This window comes from Pithys albifrons, chromosome 14, assembly GCF_047495875.1.
Source record: "Pithys albifrons albifrons isolate INPA30051 chromosome 14, PitAlb_v1, whole genome shotgun sequence".
Taxonomy (NCBI): Eukaryota; Metazoa; Chordata; class Aves; order Passeriformes; family Thamnophilidae; genus Pithys; species Pithys albifrons.
In genome coordinates, this window is record NC_092471.1 from 19,985,118 (window position 1) to 20,005,432 (window position 20,315).

General features: G+C 47.7%; 1 protein-coding gene across 1 annotated transcript in view; it reads left to right on the forward strand.

Moving 5' to 3' along the window:
- TRPC5 (transient receptor potential cation channel subfamily C member 5) overlaps positions 1-20,315 on the forward strand; it is a 143,631-nt gene that overhangs the window by 57,626 nt on the left and 65,690 nt on the right. Inside the window, exon 3 of the mRNA XM_071569614.1 lies at positions 9,983-10,504. Within this exon, the coding sequence (XP_071425715.1) occupies positions 9,983-10,504 (522 nt within the window). The remainder of the gene's footprint in view (positions 1-9,982; positions 10,505-20,315) is intronic.

Consider the following 20,315-nt stretch of genomic DNA (forward strand, 5'->3'; position numbering starts at 1 on the left):
AGTTTACAATTCCAGATTAACAACACTAAGTAAAGATTTTGTGGTTAGACTTTGCCCCTTTTTTTTCATATACTCTCTATTGCTTCAGATCTGAATCTCCTTGTATTTACTGCACCTTTGTTCACATTGCTGAGTAGTCTTGGAATACCTGAGCTATTTTGCTTTAACACAGCACTAAACCTGAGCACCTGCTGTAGGGACAGGTACCAGACTAGGTAAAATCCAAAGCAGAACTCCTGAAAGACCTGTAACAAGTCCATTGAAACTTCAGGGCCAGCTTTTTTCTTTATTTTTTTAAGTAGTTTTGTTCCTCTTACACTGTAGCAGAGATTCCTGCTCTTCCTACCCAGACCTCCCTTCTAGCAGTGCACCATTTGCTAGAAAACCTGTTTTTCCATTCAGAGGATACTGAATAGTGCTTTTATGTGAGCTAATCCTCCACTTTCTTCTCTTTTAATGAATTAAGCTTGTTCTTCACCCTCCTTTTTTAAATAAAGGGGATTTTTCACATGGTTCAGAGAAGCAGTGGTGCAGTTGTAAATGGCCAACTTTTATAAGGATTCAGTCTAGGGAGATGGTAACAAGTGTTCAGTCACTTGTTAATGGTGGCATTAATTTGTCAAGTGAACATTACTGTCTCGGTTTGAGGGGAAAAACCAAAATGTTTTACCCACAAGCAGGGGAGGGGCCTCCTCCTCAATAATCACACCACTCTTTATCAAATTTAAGAAAAGGAATTTTAATACAAGAAGGATAACTGCTATATATATATATATATATATATGTAAACAGACTAGTGCAACCCACTTCCCCAACACCATAAGAGGAAAAAAAAAACAACAACAACAAAACCCAGCAGGTTTTCCTCCGGGAGAAAAGGTTATACTTAAGTGTCCTTGTCACAGCCCGCTGGCTGCAGAGTGAGTTTCAGTCCCTCTCCAGCGAAACAGACGAGCAGTGGGCTTTCAGATGGACTCAGTCTCTTTCCCTTGTGTTCCCCGTCCAAGAAGCAGAAAAGGTACGAGCGACCAGCAGCAAATCCAAGGCAGGTAGCAGCACGGCAGGAAAAAGTAATCCGAAGTAGGCAGCGGCAAGACAGCCAGGGAAAACCCCAGCAGTAACCAGCAGGGCAGCCTGCCTCCTCGGAGCCCCCACTCCCCCGTTCCGCCGAGCCAAGACTGAGGAGAATATCCAAAAAAAAACCCAAAAGAGACAAACCTGCCCCCACCCCAGCGATCACAGTTAACTACTTCTTTTGTCAACCGCTGGCCTGGGCAGTTAAGTGGCAGGGGAGAGAATTTACATAATAATCCCAAACTACAACATTATCCACCCCTAAATTCTCTTCCATGCCGATACTCTACATTAAACTTAAATTTTCTTTCAAATAATTAAGTGTTTACAAATACAGTAATATGAGTCGTTTACCCAGAGATAAGTTCCCCTTGAGGTACACATCGTGTCTCTCCATCTTCCTGCATCACCCACCAGGTGGAACCAGATCCTTGAGCAAAGACAACCCCACGAATGGGTTTGCCTTTGCCTGAGGCAGGGTTGATCCAGACTGTTTTCCCTAGCATACCTCTCAGGTGTATTACAGGGACTTTGTCTCCATCTACAGTGTGAAGGGGTTCTGATTGGGCAGGGCCGGCTCGATTGACAGAGCCTCTAGTGTTGACTAGCCATGTAGCCTTTGCTAAGTGTTGATCCCAGTGTTTGAAAGTCCCTCCACCCAACGCCTTTAAAGTGGTTTTCAACAGTCCATTACACCGCTCAACTTTCCCGGCAGCTGGTGCATGGTAGGGGATATGATACACCCACTCAATGCCATGTTCTCTCGCCCAGGTAGCAACTAAGCTGTTTTTGAAATGAGTTCCATTATCTGACTCAATTCGTTCTGGGGTGCCATGTCGCCACAGCACTTGTTTTTCCAGGCCTAGGATGGTGTTCCGAGCAGTGGCGTGAGGCACTGGGTGTGTCTCCAGCCACCCTGTGGTTGCTTCCACCATGGTGAGCACATAGCGCTTGCCTTGGCGGGTCTGTGGCAGTGTGATGTAGTCAACCTGCCAGGCCTCCCCGTACTTATACTTATCCCAGCGTCCACCATACCACAGGGGCTTCACTCTCTTAGCCTGCTTAATGGCAGCACATGTCTCGCAGTCGTGGATAACCTGAGAGATAATGTCCATGGTTAAATCCACCCCTCGGTCTCGTGCCCATTTATAAGTGGCATCTCTGCCCTGATGGCCCGAGGCATCATGGGCCCATCGAGCCAAGAACAGCTCTCCCTTGTGCTGCCAGTCCAGATCTGTCTGTGATACTTTCACTTGCGCAGCTCGGTCTGCCTGTTGGTTGTTGAGATGTTCCTCATTGGCCCGATTTTTGGGCACGTGTGCGTCTACGTGGCGGACTCTCACAATCAGCTTCTCTACTCGGGTGGCAATATCTTGCCATATATCGGCAGCCCAGATGGGTTTTCCTCTGCGTTTCCAATTGGTTTTCTTCCATCGGTCTAACCATCCCCAGAGAGCATTGGCCACCATCCATGAGTCGGTGTAGAGGTAAAGCTTTGGCCATTTCTCTCGTTCAGCGATGTCCAGGGCCAACTGCACGGCTTTAAGCTCTGCAAACTGACTCGACCCACCTTCTCCTTCAGTAGCTTCTGCAACTTGTCGGGTGGGACTCCATACAGCTGCTTTCCATTTGCGATTAGTCCCTACAATGCGACAGGAGCCATCGGTGAAGAGGGCGTAGCGTATTTCCTCTTTTGGCAATTGATTGTATGGTGGAGCTTCTTCCGCACGTGTCACCTGCTCTTCCTCTTCATCTGCTAGACCAAAATTTTCACCTTCAGGCCAGTTTGTGATGATTTCCAGGATCCCAGGGCGATTTGATTTTCCTATACGGGCGCGCTGCGTAATCAGGGCAATCCACTTGCTCCAGGTAGCATCAGTGGCGTGATGTGTAGAGGCAGCCTGTCCTGACAACATCCACTTCAGCACTGGTAGTCGAGGTGCCAGAAACAGCTGTGCTTCTGTGCCAATCACCTCTGAGGCGGCTTGGACTCCTTCATAGGCGGCTAGGATCTCTTTCTCTGTGGGGGTATAGTTGGCTTCAGATCCTCTGTAGCCTCGGCTCCAGAATCCAAGTGGTCGGCCTCGAGTCTCACCAGGCACCTTCTGCCAAAGGCTCCAAGACAGGCCATTATTCCCGGCGGCGGAGTAGAGCATGTTCTGTACGTCTGGTCCTGTCCTGACTGGTCCAAGGGCTACAGCCTGAGCAATCTCATGCTTGATCTGGTCAAAGGCTTGTTGCTGCTCAGGGCCCCAGTGGAAATCATTCTTCTTACGGGTTACCAAGTAGAGAGGGCTTACGATCTGACTGTATGCTGGGATATGCATCCTCCAGAACCCTATGGCACCCAGGAAGGCTTGTGTTTCCTTTTTGCTGGTAGGTGGAGACATTGCTGTGATCTTATTGATGACTTCTGTTGGAATCTGACGGCGTCCATCCTGCCACTTCACTCCCAGGAACTGGATCTCTTGGGCTGGTCCCTTAACCTTACTCCGTTTGATGGCAAAGCCAGCTCCCAAAAGGATCTGGATGATTTTCTCTCCTTTCTGAAAAACCTCTTCTGCTGTGTCCCCCCACACAATGATGTCATCAATGTATTGCAGGTGTTCTGGAGCCTCACCCTTCTCCAGTGCAGTCTGGATCAGTCCATGACAGATGGTGGGACTGTGTTTCCACCCCTGGGGTAGTCGGTTCCAGGTGTACTGCACGCCCCTCCAGGTGAAAGCAAACTGTGGCCTGCACTCTGGTGCCAGAGGAATGGAGAAGAACGCATTAGCAATGTCAATAGTGGCATACCACTTTGCTGCCCTGGACTCCAGTTCATACTGGAGCTCCAGCATGTCCGGCACAGCGGCACTCAGCGGTGGGGTAACTTCATTCAAGCCACGATAGTCCACAGTCAATCTCCATTCTCCATCAGACTTATGCACAGGCCAGATGGGGCTGTTGAAGGGTGAGTGGGTTTTGCTGACCACCCCTTGGCTCTCCAGTTCACGGATCATCTTATGGATGGGGATCACAGCATCACGGTTCGTTCGGTATTGCCGACGGTGCACTGTCGTGGTGGCAATTGGCACTTGCTGTTCCTCAACTTTCAACAGTCCAACAGCAGAAGGACTTTCTGAGAGACCTGGCAATGAGTTCAATTGTTCAATCCCTTCTGTCTGTACAGTGGCTATTCCAAAAGCCCATCTATGCCCCTTTGGGTCCTTAAAATATCCATTCCTGAGGTAGTCAATGCCCAGGATACATGGGGCGGCTGGACCAGTCACAATGGGGTGTTTCTGCCAATCTCTCCCTGTCAAGCTCACTTCAGCTTCTAGCACAGTCAACTCTTGAGATCCCCCTGTCACCCCAGAAATAGAAATAGTTTCTGAGCCCACATGTCCTGATGGCATTAATGTGCATTGAGCGCCAGTATCAACCAAAGCCTTATACTTTTGTGGGTCTGATGTACCAGGCCATCGAATCCACACAGTCCAATAGACACGGTTGTCCCGTGCCTCTACCTGGCTAGAGGCAGGGCCCCTCTAACACTGATCCTGGTCATAGCGGTCAGAACCTTTTCTCGATGAGTACACCTGGGAGGTGCCCTCCTGTGGGTCAGATTCTTGCCCGTGGGAAACTGGGACTGCACTTACTCTCACTGACCTTCTTCCATTCTCCTTCAGTTCTTGTACTCGGGCTGCAAGGGCACGGGTGGGTTTCCCATCCCACCGTCCCATGTCTTCTCCATGTTTGGCCAGGAAGTACCACATCTCAGTTCGTGAGGTCTGTCCACTTCCTCTGGCTGGGGGGCGTCTGGCTCTGACTTCAGAGGTTCTCATTCGCACTGGTGCCACTTGGAGACTTTCCCTAATTTCCTCTCTGATCGCTTTTACCTCTGCAGGCAGCGTCTTGAGACTCTCAACCAATGTCTCTACAGCAGAAATACGGGCCTGCATTGGGCTGTGGGTCATGCTTTCATATATCCGGAGCTTATTTGCTACTGCGCCCACTGTTTCATGGTTCTCTTCCCTATACATGGATGCCAGGAAATCGGTGTATTCAGCTGGCCCCGAGCGTGAAAGGTCCCACCACATATGTGGTGTGCATCTGACCTTGTCAGGGTCATTATTGGCTTGCCCACCTCTTCCAAAAAGCACGTCCATCATTGCCATCTCCCTCAGACGTAAAATTCCTTCTTCCATCGTCTTCCAAGTCTTCCTAATATGATGTTCCTGCAGGATTTCTCTATAAACAAACTTCTCTCTTACACTCGTTAGAAGTCGTGCCCAGAGTGAAAGGGGCTTTGATTCCCTCACGAACACCTGTTCAATAGCCACGTCCTGGGCCAGAGCCCCCAAAAACCTGGCTTCAGCACCATCCAGTTGTAAGGTTTCACCCATAAGGTCCCAAACTCGGATCAACCAAGTCAGGATGGGCTCACCCGGGTGTCGAGCAATGTCTTTCCGCAAACTACGGAGATTATCAAATGACAATGACTCAGTGATAATCTCAGGCTCTGGGTCTGCTTGCTGTGGAGGTGCAGCAGCCCCCTCATCGTCTGCTGGATGGTCTAATTTGGTCTTATATTTCCTTTTCTGAATAGGGGCAACTTCCATAGGCTTGGCCTGTCCTCCTGGTTTAGCCTCATCCTTTTCTCCCTTCACTGTGGCATCAGGGGTTTTATTCTCTCGCTTTTCCCCCTTCACTGGGCTAGGTTTCTGAATGCATTCTGGAAAAACCCTGGCCCTACCTTCAAACATTCTGTAAGCTGCAGGGATACAACCCTGCAGAAAAACCATAAAGAGCAAGATATCTCTGGCATCCAGGGAGAATTTAAACATCTCAAAAGCTGTTGTAGCAGACTTGAATGGGGAATGGACAAAGGGTTGGGAGAAGAGATTCCCCTTTGTTCCTTCCCAAGGGTCCGTACTATTATCACTGAATCCCCAGAGGTAGCAGCTTAGGTTGCGGCAGGAAAACAGCCTGGAGAGCACCACCCACATGACATCCAAAGGCATCGAATTCATGGCACCATAAATCCAGAGTAAGAACTCAATAATAATTGCGGCTATTTGAGTTTTGCTCATTGATTTGTTGATAAGACTTAAACCTGCCGCTCCTTTTGGCATGAATTTGTACCAACAAAAAGCCAATATATTATACAGGATGGTCCTGATGAACTCTAAGCTCAAGACCCACATGGTGCCACAAAATAGCAGTTATCCTTCTTTGTTTACAAGCCCCACACGTTGGGCGCCAAGAAATGTCTCGGTTTGAGGGGAAAAACCAAAATGTTTTACCCACAAGCAGGGGAGGGGCCTCCTCCTCAATAATCACACCACTCTTTATCAAATTTAAGAAAAGGAATTTTAATACAAGAAGGATAACTGCTATATATATATATATATATATATGTAAACAGACTAGTGCAACCCACTTCCCCAACACCATAAGAGGAAAAAAAAAACAACAACAACAAAACCCAGCAGGTTTTCCTCCGGGAGAAAAGGTTATACTTAAGTGTCCTTGTCACAGCCCGCTGGCTGCAGAGTGAGTTTCAGTCCCTCTCCAGCGAAACAGACGAGCAGTGGGCTTTCAGATGGACTCAGTCTCTTTCCCTTGTGTTCCCCGTCCAAGAAGCAGAAAAGGTACGAGCGACCAGCAGCAAATCCAAGGCAGGTAGCAGCACGGCAGGAAAAAGTAATCCGAAGTAGGCAGCGGCAAGACAGCCAGGGAAAACCCCAGCAGTAACCAGCAGGGCAGCCTGCCTCCTTGGAGCCCCCACTCCCCCGTTCCGCCGAGCCAAGACTGAGGAGAATATCCAAAAAAAAACCCAAAAGAGACAAACCTGCCCCCACCCCAGCGATCACAGTTAACTACTTCTTTTGTCAACCGCTGGCCTGGGCAGTTAAGTGGCAGGGGAGAGAATTTACATAATAATCCCAAACTACAACAATTACCAAGGTGGAACACAGACCAGGCACTTGCTCCTGTGCAATGAGGTTCTGAAGGACTCAGCTTAACAGCTTGTGTCAGGTGATGAGGTTAATGGAAAAGAATTTTGTTATTCAGGTCACTTAATGAAAATAACCTTGGAAGAGCTTAGCAGAGCCCTTGGGGTAGAATAGATTATTCCTCCTCTGCTTCCATCACTGTAAGTTAACCCAAGACATAGAAGAAGCTGATCTAAACTGGGCAGAGTAGCACAGGAGGACCATCTGTGATGGTGAGGCTTTGTAATCTCTGCTGCCACTCCAGTGACAGAATAGAACCTTCTAGCAAAGGTTTAGCTTTGCATGGCCACAGCTTTAAAACAAGAGGGTTCAAGATGCAGGTTATCAAAACACTGTGCAAGAAGACAACAAAAATATTTATCACCAAACTCGTAATTTTTGGCCCGTGTGTGGCCTTTGGGTCAGGCAGACACAGCAAAGAGGCCGCAGCAGCCTCAGTCACACTGTTCCTGTTCTGTGTTTTGCTTTGCTGCTCAGAAATCACCCTCAGCTCCTGTGAGTTGAGAGCTTACACTGAGCTGCTCCCAGATCCCAGGGAGTCTCTGTATCTCTGCATCACCATGTCCCTCCTTATCCCTTATCCCAAGTGCCGTGAGCTCCTCAGGAGAACGTGGCTTAACCACAGAGGCTGCTTGAGCCTGATGAGGCACCACAACATATGGGGGTGAGGGCTGGTATGTGCCAAAAGAAGGGATGAGAAATCACTGGGTTTGATGCCAAACCTTGGGACAATAATTTGGAGTACCCTAAATTCAAATGTTTCTGCATATCCCTTATCCCTTATCCCAAGTGCCGTGAGCTCCCAGGAGAACATGGCTTAACCACAGAGGCTGCTCGAGCCTGATGAGGCACCACATTTTGGGGGTGCCAGAAGAAGGGATGAGAAATCACTGGGTTTGATGCCAAACCTTGCCAAAATAATTTGGAGTGCCCTAAATCCTGATTTAGCAAACCTCTGGAATGGGCAGGATTAGCACTATCCCCACCTGTAACATTAGTACCTTCTCCTCACTTGCCCATTTCATATTCTGAGCAACATGAATTCCTCATCTATGTAAAGCTCAAAATCCTTTTCACAGCCCTGGTACAATAAATTCCACAGAGGAAAACAAGATTAAACTTGACAGTAATAGGAGTGATAGAGGCAGGAAGGGTTCTTCCTTTGAGGCAGAGGCTCTGAATACAGCAGCCAGTCACTTGCTGAAAATGGAGAGGAGGACAGATATATGCAGTTATATTCAAGCATCAGGACATTTAAAAAAGAAAAAAAAGCTTCTAAGAAAGAGAAAAAAGAAAAACCCTCACCTTTCTCTTGACATTTAACAAACTACCTAAAGGAGTTAAGCAAAAGAAGAGAGTCAGAGACCTTACAAAGAGAGCTGCTTTGTTACTAGAGATCTTAAAATACATTTATTCAACCTTGCTAAGAGACACCAAGCCCTCTATGACCCACAGCAAATCCTCACTACTGTTTTCTCCTCTTCCCCATGAGCCTATTTATCCTCTCCCTCCTGACTCTGTAGGGACCAGCCTGTGTAGCAAAGCCTCTCTACACTTGTGTGTCTGGAGGCTGCCAGGGATTTAACTCCTTGTGTCACATCCAAGGTAGCAGATTTGTTCCCCCAAATTCCTCGAGCCGTCCAGTGAGCCCTGCTCCAGTCACTAACCCTCCACCTTCACGTGTTGTGTGTTGGGAACAGGCTCTGTCTCACACAGCTGCATTATGTAGAGGTTTATTGATGATGAGCTTTAGCTCATATAGAAGCACTGAACTCCCATGGAACTGAGATTCCATGGCTGGAGGTTCATTGTTGCATAACCAGCCTCAGGGACAGCCTGTGGAAGGGTCTCTAATCACCACTTTAGCACTGCTTTACTTTTGGATTTGTACAGACTGAGTAATATTTCCTGTCATTAGGACTCTTAGACAACAGTTTTCTCTGAAATGCCTTTGACATTTGCAAGGTGAAAGAGCCTTACTGTTCCCCAAAGCCAGCAATGCCTCCTCAAGCAGCAGGATGCCAATGCCAGGGCGGGCGAGGTGGGCACAGGGAGCACAGTTTGTTTGAGTAGTGATTAACACACAACAAAGGGAGCTGCCAGTGCTGCAAATGGAAACACTCTGTGTGCTTGGGATGTGAGAGCATTCCTGCCTAATTTTGCACTCTGCATACAGTAATAAGACACAACAGGGTGTGCATTAAGCTCATCTTTTGGGAAGTGCAGTAGTAGCTGAATAATGCACACCCTGCAGTGGCTTATTTGTAGTGGACTATGGCTCATTAATTTTACATTTAACTTTTTTCTAATCCATTTTAAAAAAAAACCCAACGAATCTATTCTGAGGGCAGTTATGTAATGTATCCTTACACTGAAAAGTATTTTCAAATAAAAACAGTAGGGAAAAGAGAAGAAGAGCTTTGCCCAACAGCAAACCAGTGTTTGGTTTGTGCAGGACCTGCCATGAGCAGGTTCTTGGCCTGCTAATGCAGACACATAATGCAGATAGTGAGAGTTATGGAAATGTATTCAGTGTTCACTCTTTTCTACCCTTTCTTTTTGTGCAATTACCTGAGCCTTTTGTCTTCCTTTCTTTTTCCCCTTCCTTTTCTTTTGGTATATGAACCAATGCCCATTTCAGATGAGATTTACACATAAAACATTTGGATGGGGTTGGGACTGACTTTCCAGACTGGACATTGAATGGTCACAGGTTCCTGATTAGGAGGCAGACTGGCATGATTTGGGAGAAGGTGGTTCTGCCAGAACAGCAGTGTGTGTGTGCACATGGATTTAAATGATGTCATTTTGATACGACATCACTTCAAAAGTATGAAGGAGGGACATCTGATTTCTGCTGTTCCACATGAGACACGACTTCATTGCTTTGTGGTTTATCCCTCCAGGTTCCCAATTTGATGATGGACACCCAGTTCTCGGAATTCACTCCAGATATCACCCCCATCATGCTGGCTGCTCACACCAACAACTATGAGATCATCAAACTGCTGGTGCAGAGACGGGTGACAATCCCACGCCCACACCAGATCAGATGTAACTGTGTGGAATGTGTCTCCAGCTCAGAGGTGGACAGCCTGAGGCATTCCAGGTCGAGGCTGAACATCTACAAAGCCTTAGCCAGCCCTTCCTTGATTGCCTTATCCAGTGAGGATCCCATCCTGACGGCCTTCCGACTGGGCTGGGAGCTGAAGGAGTTGAGCAAAGTGGAAAATGAATTCAAGGCTGAGTATGAAGAGCTCTCACAGCAATGCAAGCGTTTTGCTAAGGACCTTTTGGATCAAGCACGCAGTTCCCGAGAACTGGAGATAATTCTCAACCACAGAGATGATCAAAGCGAAGAGCTGGACCCCCAAAAATGTCATGACTTGGCAAAGCTAAAGGTAGCAATAAAGTACCACCAGAAAGAGGTAAGAATCATCTATGTATGAAGGTGTTAGGTGAGACAATTAGTTTCTCTAGTCACTATGGGTTTATTCAGTGTTTCTGGCTCTTAGGTGTGATATTGCATGAGCAGAGGAGACCCCTCTTCTCCCAGGCACTCAGCAATAGGACAAGGGGGCACGATGGGCTCAAGCTCTGCCAGGGGAAATTGAAGTTGGATTTCAGAAAAAATTCTTTGCAGAGAGAGTGCTCAGGCATTGGAATGGGCTGCCCAGAGAGGGGGTGGATTCCCCATCTCTGGAGGTTTTTCAACTGAGCTTGGCCGTGGCACTGAGTGCCATGATCTGGTAAAGGGACTGGAGTTGGACCAAGGGTTGGACTTGATGATCTCGGAGGTCTTTTCCAACCCAATCCATTCTATGATTCTGTGATTCTGTGCATGTGGGTTAATCACAGACCAGAAGGCTCAGTGCACTTGGTGATGAGGTGAATCTGATGACAGTTGAGGGCAACAGGACTGCAGCGGGTTATTGCTTCTACAGCACCAACAATTTCTGTTTCAAAGCTCCTTGAATCCCATTTCATTGTAACCCATCCCACTGCAAAGAACAGCCTTCAGACATTTCCTGGTCTGTCTCCAGAAGCTTTTCCCAGTAGCTGCTTTTGTACAGGAACTCAAAGTTAGAAAGGGTTCCCTGGCTCATGAAGGTTCACTCACTGGGTTCCTCACTGACTGCAGGAAATAATATAATACACAATTCACTTTCTGCAGCCACCAAACACTTCCTAGCACCCATTCAACATTAATTCATGAGGGACAGAGAAGTGAGAGCAGCTGAAGCAAACAGGAGAGGTCTGGAGCTCTCCCACTGCCCAAGGTCTCCATGTTAGCAGCAGTTCTACCTGGTGAAAATGCTCCTGTGGTGCACATCATGCAAATACTTCTTTACACCTGTGACACCTCAGATTGATTCTTGGTCCTTGATCCATTTGTGTTTTAGGAACTGAGATGCAATTCCCAGAAATTCAAACCCATGCCTGTAGTTCCAGAGAGGAAACTCACCCTTCAGCTAAAGGGCACAGAGCCTTTCGGAAGCCCTGCAGATCCAGAGATTTATAAGTTGATTCAATAAAGGCCATGAACAGAAGGAGAATGCTGACAAGCAGTTTCTGTAGTTGGCTCTGGATTTTCTTCCTCTTTCCAAACCCAGACAGAATTTAGTAGATGATATATGACTGTTGGCCAGTGATGTTCCAGGTTATCTGAAGGAAGAATTTAGTTGCTTGGTTGAAGAACTGAATTGCACCATCTCTGTGCAGATTCTTCTGTGTCTGGAGGGTGATGTGAGTGCTGGAAGAACCTGCCACATTCCTCTTTTCACTGTCTTTCCACATTCAACACTTTGCTTTGTGCACTGACCCAACGTGCTATGACACATTCCACCTCTGTCAATGGTCGCTCGTGTCATCCAAGGTCCAACAGGCAAGAAGTGAAAGATGCAGATTTTCTCTCATGCCTTTGGTCTGTTGTGCATCCTGAGTGCCAGTCCCTTGATGCAATGAGCTGGAGCTGAAAGCTGCTGGGATTCAGCACTTGGTTGCTTCCTGCTCCTCCTCAGCTCCTCCTGTGAAGTGTCAGCCAGGCTCACTGGTGTCACCTCAGGCTGTTCCTCACTCTACTGTTGGGTAACACCAGAAGTGCTTTGGGGACACGAACAAGTAGTGGAGCATTAGTCTGGGACAGGGTAATGCAGGTAATAGGGATAAAGTTCATTCAATCTAAGAAGGACCACAAAGGCTACTGTTTGTTTCACTGGCCTGCTGTGCTGGTTTAAAGGTAAACCAACAGAAGTGAACCCAACACAAATGAGATTATGAATCAGAGTTACAGTTTAATAAAAATATTACAATCAATGCAATGGCACAAAGAGAAATTGGGTTTAACCCACAAATCCACAAGTATAACCCAGCCACCTGGGGCACAAACACAGTGGGGTTTGGTGGCCCCTGTGCTGAGCCCCACGTGGTTCCTCCGAGTCCAAAGGAAAAGGAAGGGACAAACCTGTTGGTGCAGATGATGGCACAGTCTGGTGGAGAGTGGGGGGCTCCTCCTGTCCAGGGTCTGCTCCTCCTCTGGATCCCATGAGTGGTCCCAGAAGTCCCCAAACCTCCAAGATTACATCCCCTCGGGTTTGGGTGGGAGCCCCCAGTGCCTCCCCCAGGGCAGGGAGTTCCACACTGGGGGATCTGACTCTGGCAGTCAGGGGGGATTTTGGAATGGTTGCTGGCCCCTGAGCAGAGCTGAGCCCTCAGGTGGGTGTGGAGGTGCCAAGGAGTCCCTGCAGGGCAGTTCTCCCAGCTCCTCTGCCAGGCTTCTTTCCCAGCCAGCTCCCAGGCTGAGGGCTCAGCTGTGCCCTGGGCAGCTGCTGCCAATGGGCCATTGGGAACAGTTGCTGGGCAATGGCCCAGAGGGTTTGGAATGCCCAGCTTTGGTCACCCCCACAGAGGGATAAACTGGTCCCACCTGCTGAACTGGGACACCTGCCAGCCACAGCTGCTGCTCCCATGTGCACCCTTCAACAGCCAGGCTACCCTGGCACACGTGGCCCTGATGGTGTCACAGCTCAGAGCTCACAGTTGCCATCCAGGCATAAATCTGTGGCCACCCTTATCTCGTGTTCACATTCAGCACATGCAGGTCTGAAGGAGTTCACTGTTATAGCCCTGAACAGTCCTGAAGCTTTGTTGTTTGAAAGCAATAAATTTTTAATCTTTGCTTGCTTGGCTTTTTTTCAGGCACATTTGACTGAATTCCAAGCATATGGACAAATTCCATGTTTTGTGACATATTCATGACAGTTCCTGCCTATAAATGATAGCAAATGTGCTCTGTGTTGCCAGCTAATTCAGTGCTCTTTCCAGAGAGAATACTGGTGGGCAGGGGCAGCGTGAATGAGGTTAAGAAACCAACTGCTGAGCCCCATCACCCTACCTGGTTATTCACAAAAACCTTATACATCCACCAGGATGGTTGTGGTTTTCTTATCATGATGGTACAATACAAAACCTCAAGCAAGATAGAAACATCCTGCCAGATTCTGAAAAAATGAGTAGGAACATTTTCCAGGGAGATGCTGAGAAATGGTTTTAAATCGTTGTTGAAGAGTATCAGACTGAGAGAATTGTTGTGTGGACAAGAAGGAAAACAGAAGTGAGTTTGGTTTCCTGAAAGACAGTTCTGCAGAGACAAACAGCAAACTTTAAAAAGTAGATCATCTTGTTCCACTGAAGCTTTTTGTGTCTTAACATTAAATGGGATTGAATTTGATGGAGAAGCTTTTTATACCTTAAGGTTGGCAAAGATGAAAGTCAAATCTTTAGTAGCTTAAGACAAGAATCCAGAGTTAACTTTGATTATTTTCTGGGGTGTCAGATGTTGCTGAAATTGTTATTCTTTCTATTCAGCATAAAGAATGTGTAATTTCACATTGATTTTAGAGTAATTGGTAGACAAATTTCCTGCAGTGTTTTTCTTTTTGAGTGAAGTAAACCTCAAATTCCCCCCCTCCAAAATACAAAATTGTTCCATTTCAGCTTAATTGGGCAGAAAAGTTCAACTTCAAGATTCTTTTCAAAGAAGTCAGTAAGAGGAAATGGATAAAGAGATTGTTGCCTTTGGCATGACTGTGATCTGGGAATTCAAGAGTGCTCTTCACCAGGCATATTTATTCAATGTTCTTCTCTCCAAGGCATTTCAAGTGACCCCCCCATGCCTTTCCCCCCAGCCCTCATTGCTCTCCCCCCAAACCTCATTGCTCTCCCCCAATCCTCATTGCTCCCCCCCCTCATTGCTCTCCCCCCAACCCTCATTGCTCTCCCCCCAACCCTCATTGCTCTCCCCCCAACCCTCATTGCTCTCCCCCCCACCCTCATTGCTCTCCCCCAACCCTCATTGCTCTCCCCCCAACCCTCATTGCTCTCCCCCCACCCTCATTGCTCTCCCCCCAACCCTCATTGCTCTCCCCCCACCCTCATTGCTCTCCCCCCACCCTCATTGCTCTCCCCCCAACCCTCATTGCTCTCCCCCCCACCCTCATTGCTCCCCCCCTGACCCTCATTGCTCCCCCCCCATCGCTCTCCCCCACCCTCATCTCTCTCCCCCCAACCCTCATTGCTCTCCCCCAACCCTCATTGCTCGCCCCAAACCTCATTGCTCCCCCAACCCTCATTGCTCCCCCCCAACCCTCATTGCTCTCCCCCCCAACCCTCATTGCTCCCCCCCCAACCCTCATTGCTCGCCCCAACCCTCATTGCTCCCCCAACCCTCATTGCTCTACCCCCACCCTCATTGCTCTCCCCAACCCTCATTGCTCTCCCCCCAACCCTCATTGCTCTCCCCCCCAACCCTCATTGTTCCCCCCCCAACCCTCATTGCTCGCCCCAACCCTCATTGCTCCCCCAACCCTCATTGCTCTCCCCCCACCCTCATTGCTCTCCACCCAACCCTTATTGCTCCCCCTCATTGCTCCCCCCCCAACCCTCATTGCTCGCCCCAAACCTCATTGCTCCCCCAACCCTCATTGCTCCCCCCCAACCCTCATTGCTCCCCCAACCCTCATTGCTCCCCCCCCAACCCTCATTGCTCCCCCAACCCTCATTGCTCCCCCCCAACCCTCATTGCTCCCCCAACCCTCATTGCTCTCCCCCAACCCTCATTGCTCTCCCCCCACCCTCATTGCTCTCCCCCCCCCCCATTGCTCTCCCCCCAACCCTCATTGCTCTCCCCCCCCCCTCATTGCTCTCCCCCCAACCCTCATTGCTCTCCCCCCACCCTCATTGCTCTCCCCCCCCCCTCATTGCTCCCCCCCAACCCTCATTGCTCCCCCCCAACCCTCATTGCTCCCCCCCCAACCCTCATTGCTCTCCCCCCAACCCTCATTGCTCTCCCCCCCAACCCTCATTGCTCCCCCCCAACCCTCATTGCTCCCCCCCCAACCCTCATTGCTCTCCCCCCAACCCTCATTGCTCTCCCCCCACCCTCATTGCTCTCCCCCCCCCTCATTGCTCCCCCCAACCCTCATTGCTCCCCCCCTGACCCTCATTGCTCCCCCCCCTCATCTCTCTCCCCCCCCCTCATTGCTCTCCCCCACCCTCATTGCTCTCCCCCCCCCTCATCTCTCTCCCCCACCCTCATTGCTTCCCCCCCTCATTGCTCTCCCCCCCCCCTCATTACTCCCCCCAACCCTCATTGCTCTCCCATACTGAAGAGCAGCTGCAGGTTTGTTCCTGGTACAGAAAAGTAACAACATTCAAATTTCTGGTGCAGGTTTGTGACCCCAGCAGTGAACTGAAAACAATCCCACTGGGAAAAGCTGCACACCTTGTGTGTCATGACATCTGAACTCCACAGACAGTTCTCAGTTGAGCCTTTTAGGGGCTTTTCAGGGGCTTCAACCCCTATTGATAAATAAATCACTTGACTGCACCTCATTTTATGAGGTTTTACTCTTTTTGGTAGTTTATTTCTCAGTTCTCTTTGTCATGTGTTACAGTAGTTGTGGAGAGAAGGGAAGAGGAGCAGAAGAAGGAAAAGGGGGAAAATGAGCTCAACTATGTTTACATTAACAACATTTAAATTATTTTTGCACAAGAATATTGAAGTTTCAGGAGGGACCATATTCAGAGCTACTTTTTCACACAGTTACACACAATCTTAAAACCCACACACACCATGCAAACTATTCAACATCACCCAGCTAGAGCTAATTATTAAGTAGTACATATTTCCTAAAAATTGCTAGATCTAAACTGTCTTAATGTAACCTATTTTAACTTTATAAAAGAGCTCTTTTGATGTTACTCCTTGGGGCTTCTGCACCTTCTTTTCTTGCCTCTGCACCAGCTCAAGGTCTCCAGACAAATTCCATTCTTGTCTTGGCACCTGCAAATTTGTCTTTGGTTTGCCAGCCTGAAAATGTGTGAATCCCAACAGGCACTGGGACAGGCTGGAGAGGGAAATGATGGAGTCACCATCCCTGGAAGTGTCCAAAAGGCACGTGGATGTGGCACTGGGGGACATGGTTTACTGGTGGCCATGGTGGCCCTGGGTTAATTGTTGGACATAATGATCTTAGAGGCCTTCTCCAACCTTAATGAGTCTGTGATTCCATGAATGATTCTGTGAGCTCTTGCTCCAAAGTGTGCCCCTGAAGGAAGGGCTTTTAAAGCTGAGTAGGTACTAAATATGCAGATGAACAGGCAGGTAAGTTTTTTAACAGGGTATAATCTGGTAAAGTGCCTAAATCCTGTTGGAGATGAGACTCTTACCTTGCTGAGGCATTTTGCTGAATTAGCTGCATCTTTTGGCACTAGAGAAAAATCTGATCTTGTCTGATCTTTCTGCCTCTTGACAGGGTTTATCTTTACAGGGGTATAAAAATCTCTTCATATGTTTGTTTGGTTTTTTCCACCAAAAAAACGTGGGAGGTGCAAGTTTTGATTATTCCCAAACATTACAAGTGTTAAATATTTTACAAACTGACAATTGTGTTGCTTATTAGAAAGAAGACCCTTTTCCTTTGGAGGAGGGCCAAAACAATGGAGAATAAATTTCTTGCTTTCCATGTTTGTTTTTAAGGAGCCTGTAAATCCTAGAAAGTAAATTATTGTTTACACAGAAGGAAAAAATTCAATGATACAGGAAAGCTTAAAATGTGCCCTAAGGTAGTTTTGTAGTATATTTTATGGCAGTAAATAGTAAATCATACTGAGCAATGTTCAGAAGCTCCCTCTCCCTTCTCATCTTAAGCACAGAATGGTTGTGTCCTCATGTTCAACATTTATTTCTCCAGAAGATAGGAAGGACTTAGCACTTGTGATCCCTGTTTGCATGGCAGTCACAAAACATTGGGGAAAAATGAGGACAGCATTACCACACTGGGAAACATGACCAGTTGGATCCAGCACAGACACATCAGTTTTCTCAGTCCACTATTAAAGAAATCATGTTCAAAGGATGGCAGTAATTCTCATCTGAGAGACCAGCAGGTTTTTCATGAGTGCTCTGCAGTATGTAGATGTTATGGGTTCACCCAGGTGGGCCTAGATTTGGGCTCTGAAGTCTGGACTAGGCTGAAGCTGTCAGCTGACTTGAGCTGGGCTGAGCCAACAGCTGACCTCTTCTAGCCAGTAATTTTGTATTCCATACCACATTATGGCATCATCTCCAGGGCAGTAGGAACCAGTGTGGGAGTGGTTAAGGCTGTGGCTTCTCAGCCTCCTCTTGGGAGGACACACGATGCTGTCCCAGGGGGGATGGAGAGGACCAGGCCCACCACTGGCTCACAGGGTACCTCAGGAAAGTAAACTGTGTTGTTCTGGGTCTCTCCTTTCTGCTTGGGTTTGTCTCCCTGGGGAATAAGTCTTTTCTTAAGTAATGTGTAGTTAGGACAGTAGAATTTGTGTGTTCGTTAAGAAGTTGAGGTGGGGAACTTGTTGTTGCAGACTTGTGTGAGTGAATATTTGTACTCTCTTCTAATTGTCTCTTCCTTTCTGTGAAAAATATATGTAGATTTAGTATAAATGCAGTTTGAAGTGTTTTTTTCTTTCCCCTCTCTTTTCCTCCCTTTCCCTGGTGTTAGGAGGGAGGCTTTTCTCTCTGTGCTTGGGGGGGTTGGCAGTTGCTTATCTCAAACCAAGACAGTAGCATTATTACTTTTTAAATTCTTTTATTAATGACCAATTTGAGAAGGAGAAAGGTGCTGAGGACTTAATATGACAAGGCACAGCTGAGCTGTTGAGGATCAGTCTTCACTATGCTCTTCTGGCACCAGATTAGCTCTGCATTTGTTAAGTTGTTTGCATTCCTAAGAAAAAATGGGGGAAAGTCACCTCTTAGGATCCTGCCAGTCACATAAAGCACAGCTGTATGTACAGTGTGTTTTGCTGTATTACAGAATAGGCAGCAGGCAAACAGAATTTTTATGTCCTTTAAGGCTTTTTTTTCACATTGCCAATAACATAAAACCACCACAGTGTAGCAGTGAATCAAGTCTAAAAGGGCAGATTTCTCCCTGTATTTAACATTCTGCTGAGCCAGAAGAATGGCAGAATATACACTCAGTTTATTCCTGTTCTCCATCACGGGTCATTCACATCTTCAAAATGAAGTGAAACCTCACAGTGGTGGGGGGTTTAATGGATTTTTCTGCTGCTGGTACTGGCAAGTAGCTGTGCAGGTTTAGTTCATGTGTCTGCAGGGAATGTGCACAATACAAGGCACTTAGGAAACAAATTCTTTTCCTTGTGACTTATAATGCTGAGCACTTTGATGGAATTACATCAAAGGAGTGCACAAATTTCCTCTCAGAAGTCTTAACCTCAGTCTCTCTCCATCACTGTGTCCTAATCAATGACAGGAAAGAAGTAGAATTGTTTGCTTTTCCAATTTAAAAACAGTGATCTTTGCTGTTTTCAGGATGAAGCTCCAACAGTTTTAGTTCTTTTTTTTTTTTTTTTTTTCCCCCAGGACATTTACACAGACAAGCACCTCCTGAGGTACAGCACTGGAGTAAATGAATAATCCCTCCTACCATGCTGCTTTTTTTTCCACTGAGTCCTGACTTTTGGCAGCTCTAGGGTTGCAGTCAGGAGCACAGCATCACTCTCCAGGAAGTGTGCACAAACCCAGGAAATTTCTAAGGGCTCTTCAGTTAGTGTAGGGAAAGGGCTTATAAAACTATCAGAGATGCATGAAAAATGAAATGCAAGGTCTGAGAAAATCAAAGCTCAGCTCCTGCACCTTGTTTACCTGTTTTGAGAGCCATTCAGGTACCCTGATGGATGGCCACGGATCTTTCTTGGCCTGTAGGCAAAGCCAAGTTATTCTCCTGTGGGTTTGTCTGTTTTCTTGCTGTACTGCCTGGAGGAATAATGATACAGGACTGAATATCTGTATTCTCTTTAAAGAAGGCCACACCTTGAGTACTGTCTTCAGTTCTGGGCCCCTCAGGTCAGGAAAGAGATTGAGGGGCTGGAGCGGGGCCAGAGAAGAGCAACGAGGCTGGAGAAGGGACTGGATGTGGCACTGAGTGTCCTCTGAAACACCTCCAGGGACAGAGAATCCAACATGTCTTGATCCAACCCCACTGTGATCACCAGCCCAGGGCACTCTGTGCCCTGGGCTGGTGATCACAGTGGGATTGGATCAAGGGTTGGACTTGATGATCTCAGAGGTCTTTTCCAACCCAACTGGGAAGAGAAGAGCAACGAGTCTGGAGAAGGGACTGGAGCACAAGTGCTGTGGGGAGAGGCTGAGGGAGCTGGGGGTGTTCAGGCTGGAGAAGAGGAGGCTCAGAGGTGACCTCAGCACTGTCTGGAACTCCCTGAAGGGAAGTTCTGGCCAGGTGGGGGTTGGTCTCTTCTCCCAGGCACTCAGCAATAGGACAAGGGGGCACGATGGGCTCAAGCTCTGCCAGGGGAAATTGAAGTTGGAGATCAGAAAAAAAATCTTTGCAGAGAGAGTGGTCAGGCATTGGAATGGGCTGCCCAGAGAGGGGGTGGATTCCCCATCCCTGGAGATTTTTCAGCTGAGCTTGGCCCTGGCACTGAGTGCCATGATCTGGTAAAGGGACTGGAGTTGGACCAAGGCTTGGACTCGATGATCTTGGAGGTCTTTTCCAACCCAATCCATTCTATGATTCTATGAAAGGCATAATGAAAAGCCTTCCCTGAGCATGCACAGCATGAACAGGCTTTTACTTTCAGATTTCTAGAAGGAAATCAAACCAGGTCATGAAAAGATCTTTATTAGGACTAGATAGGACAGAGCTGGTCCTT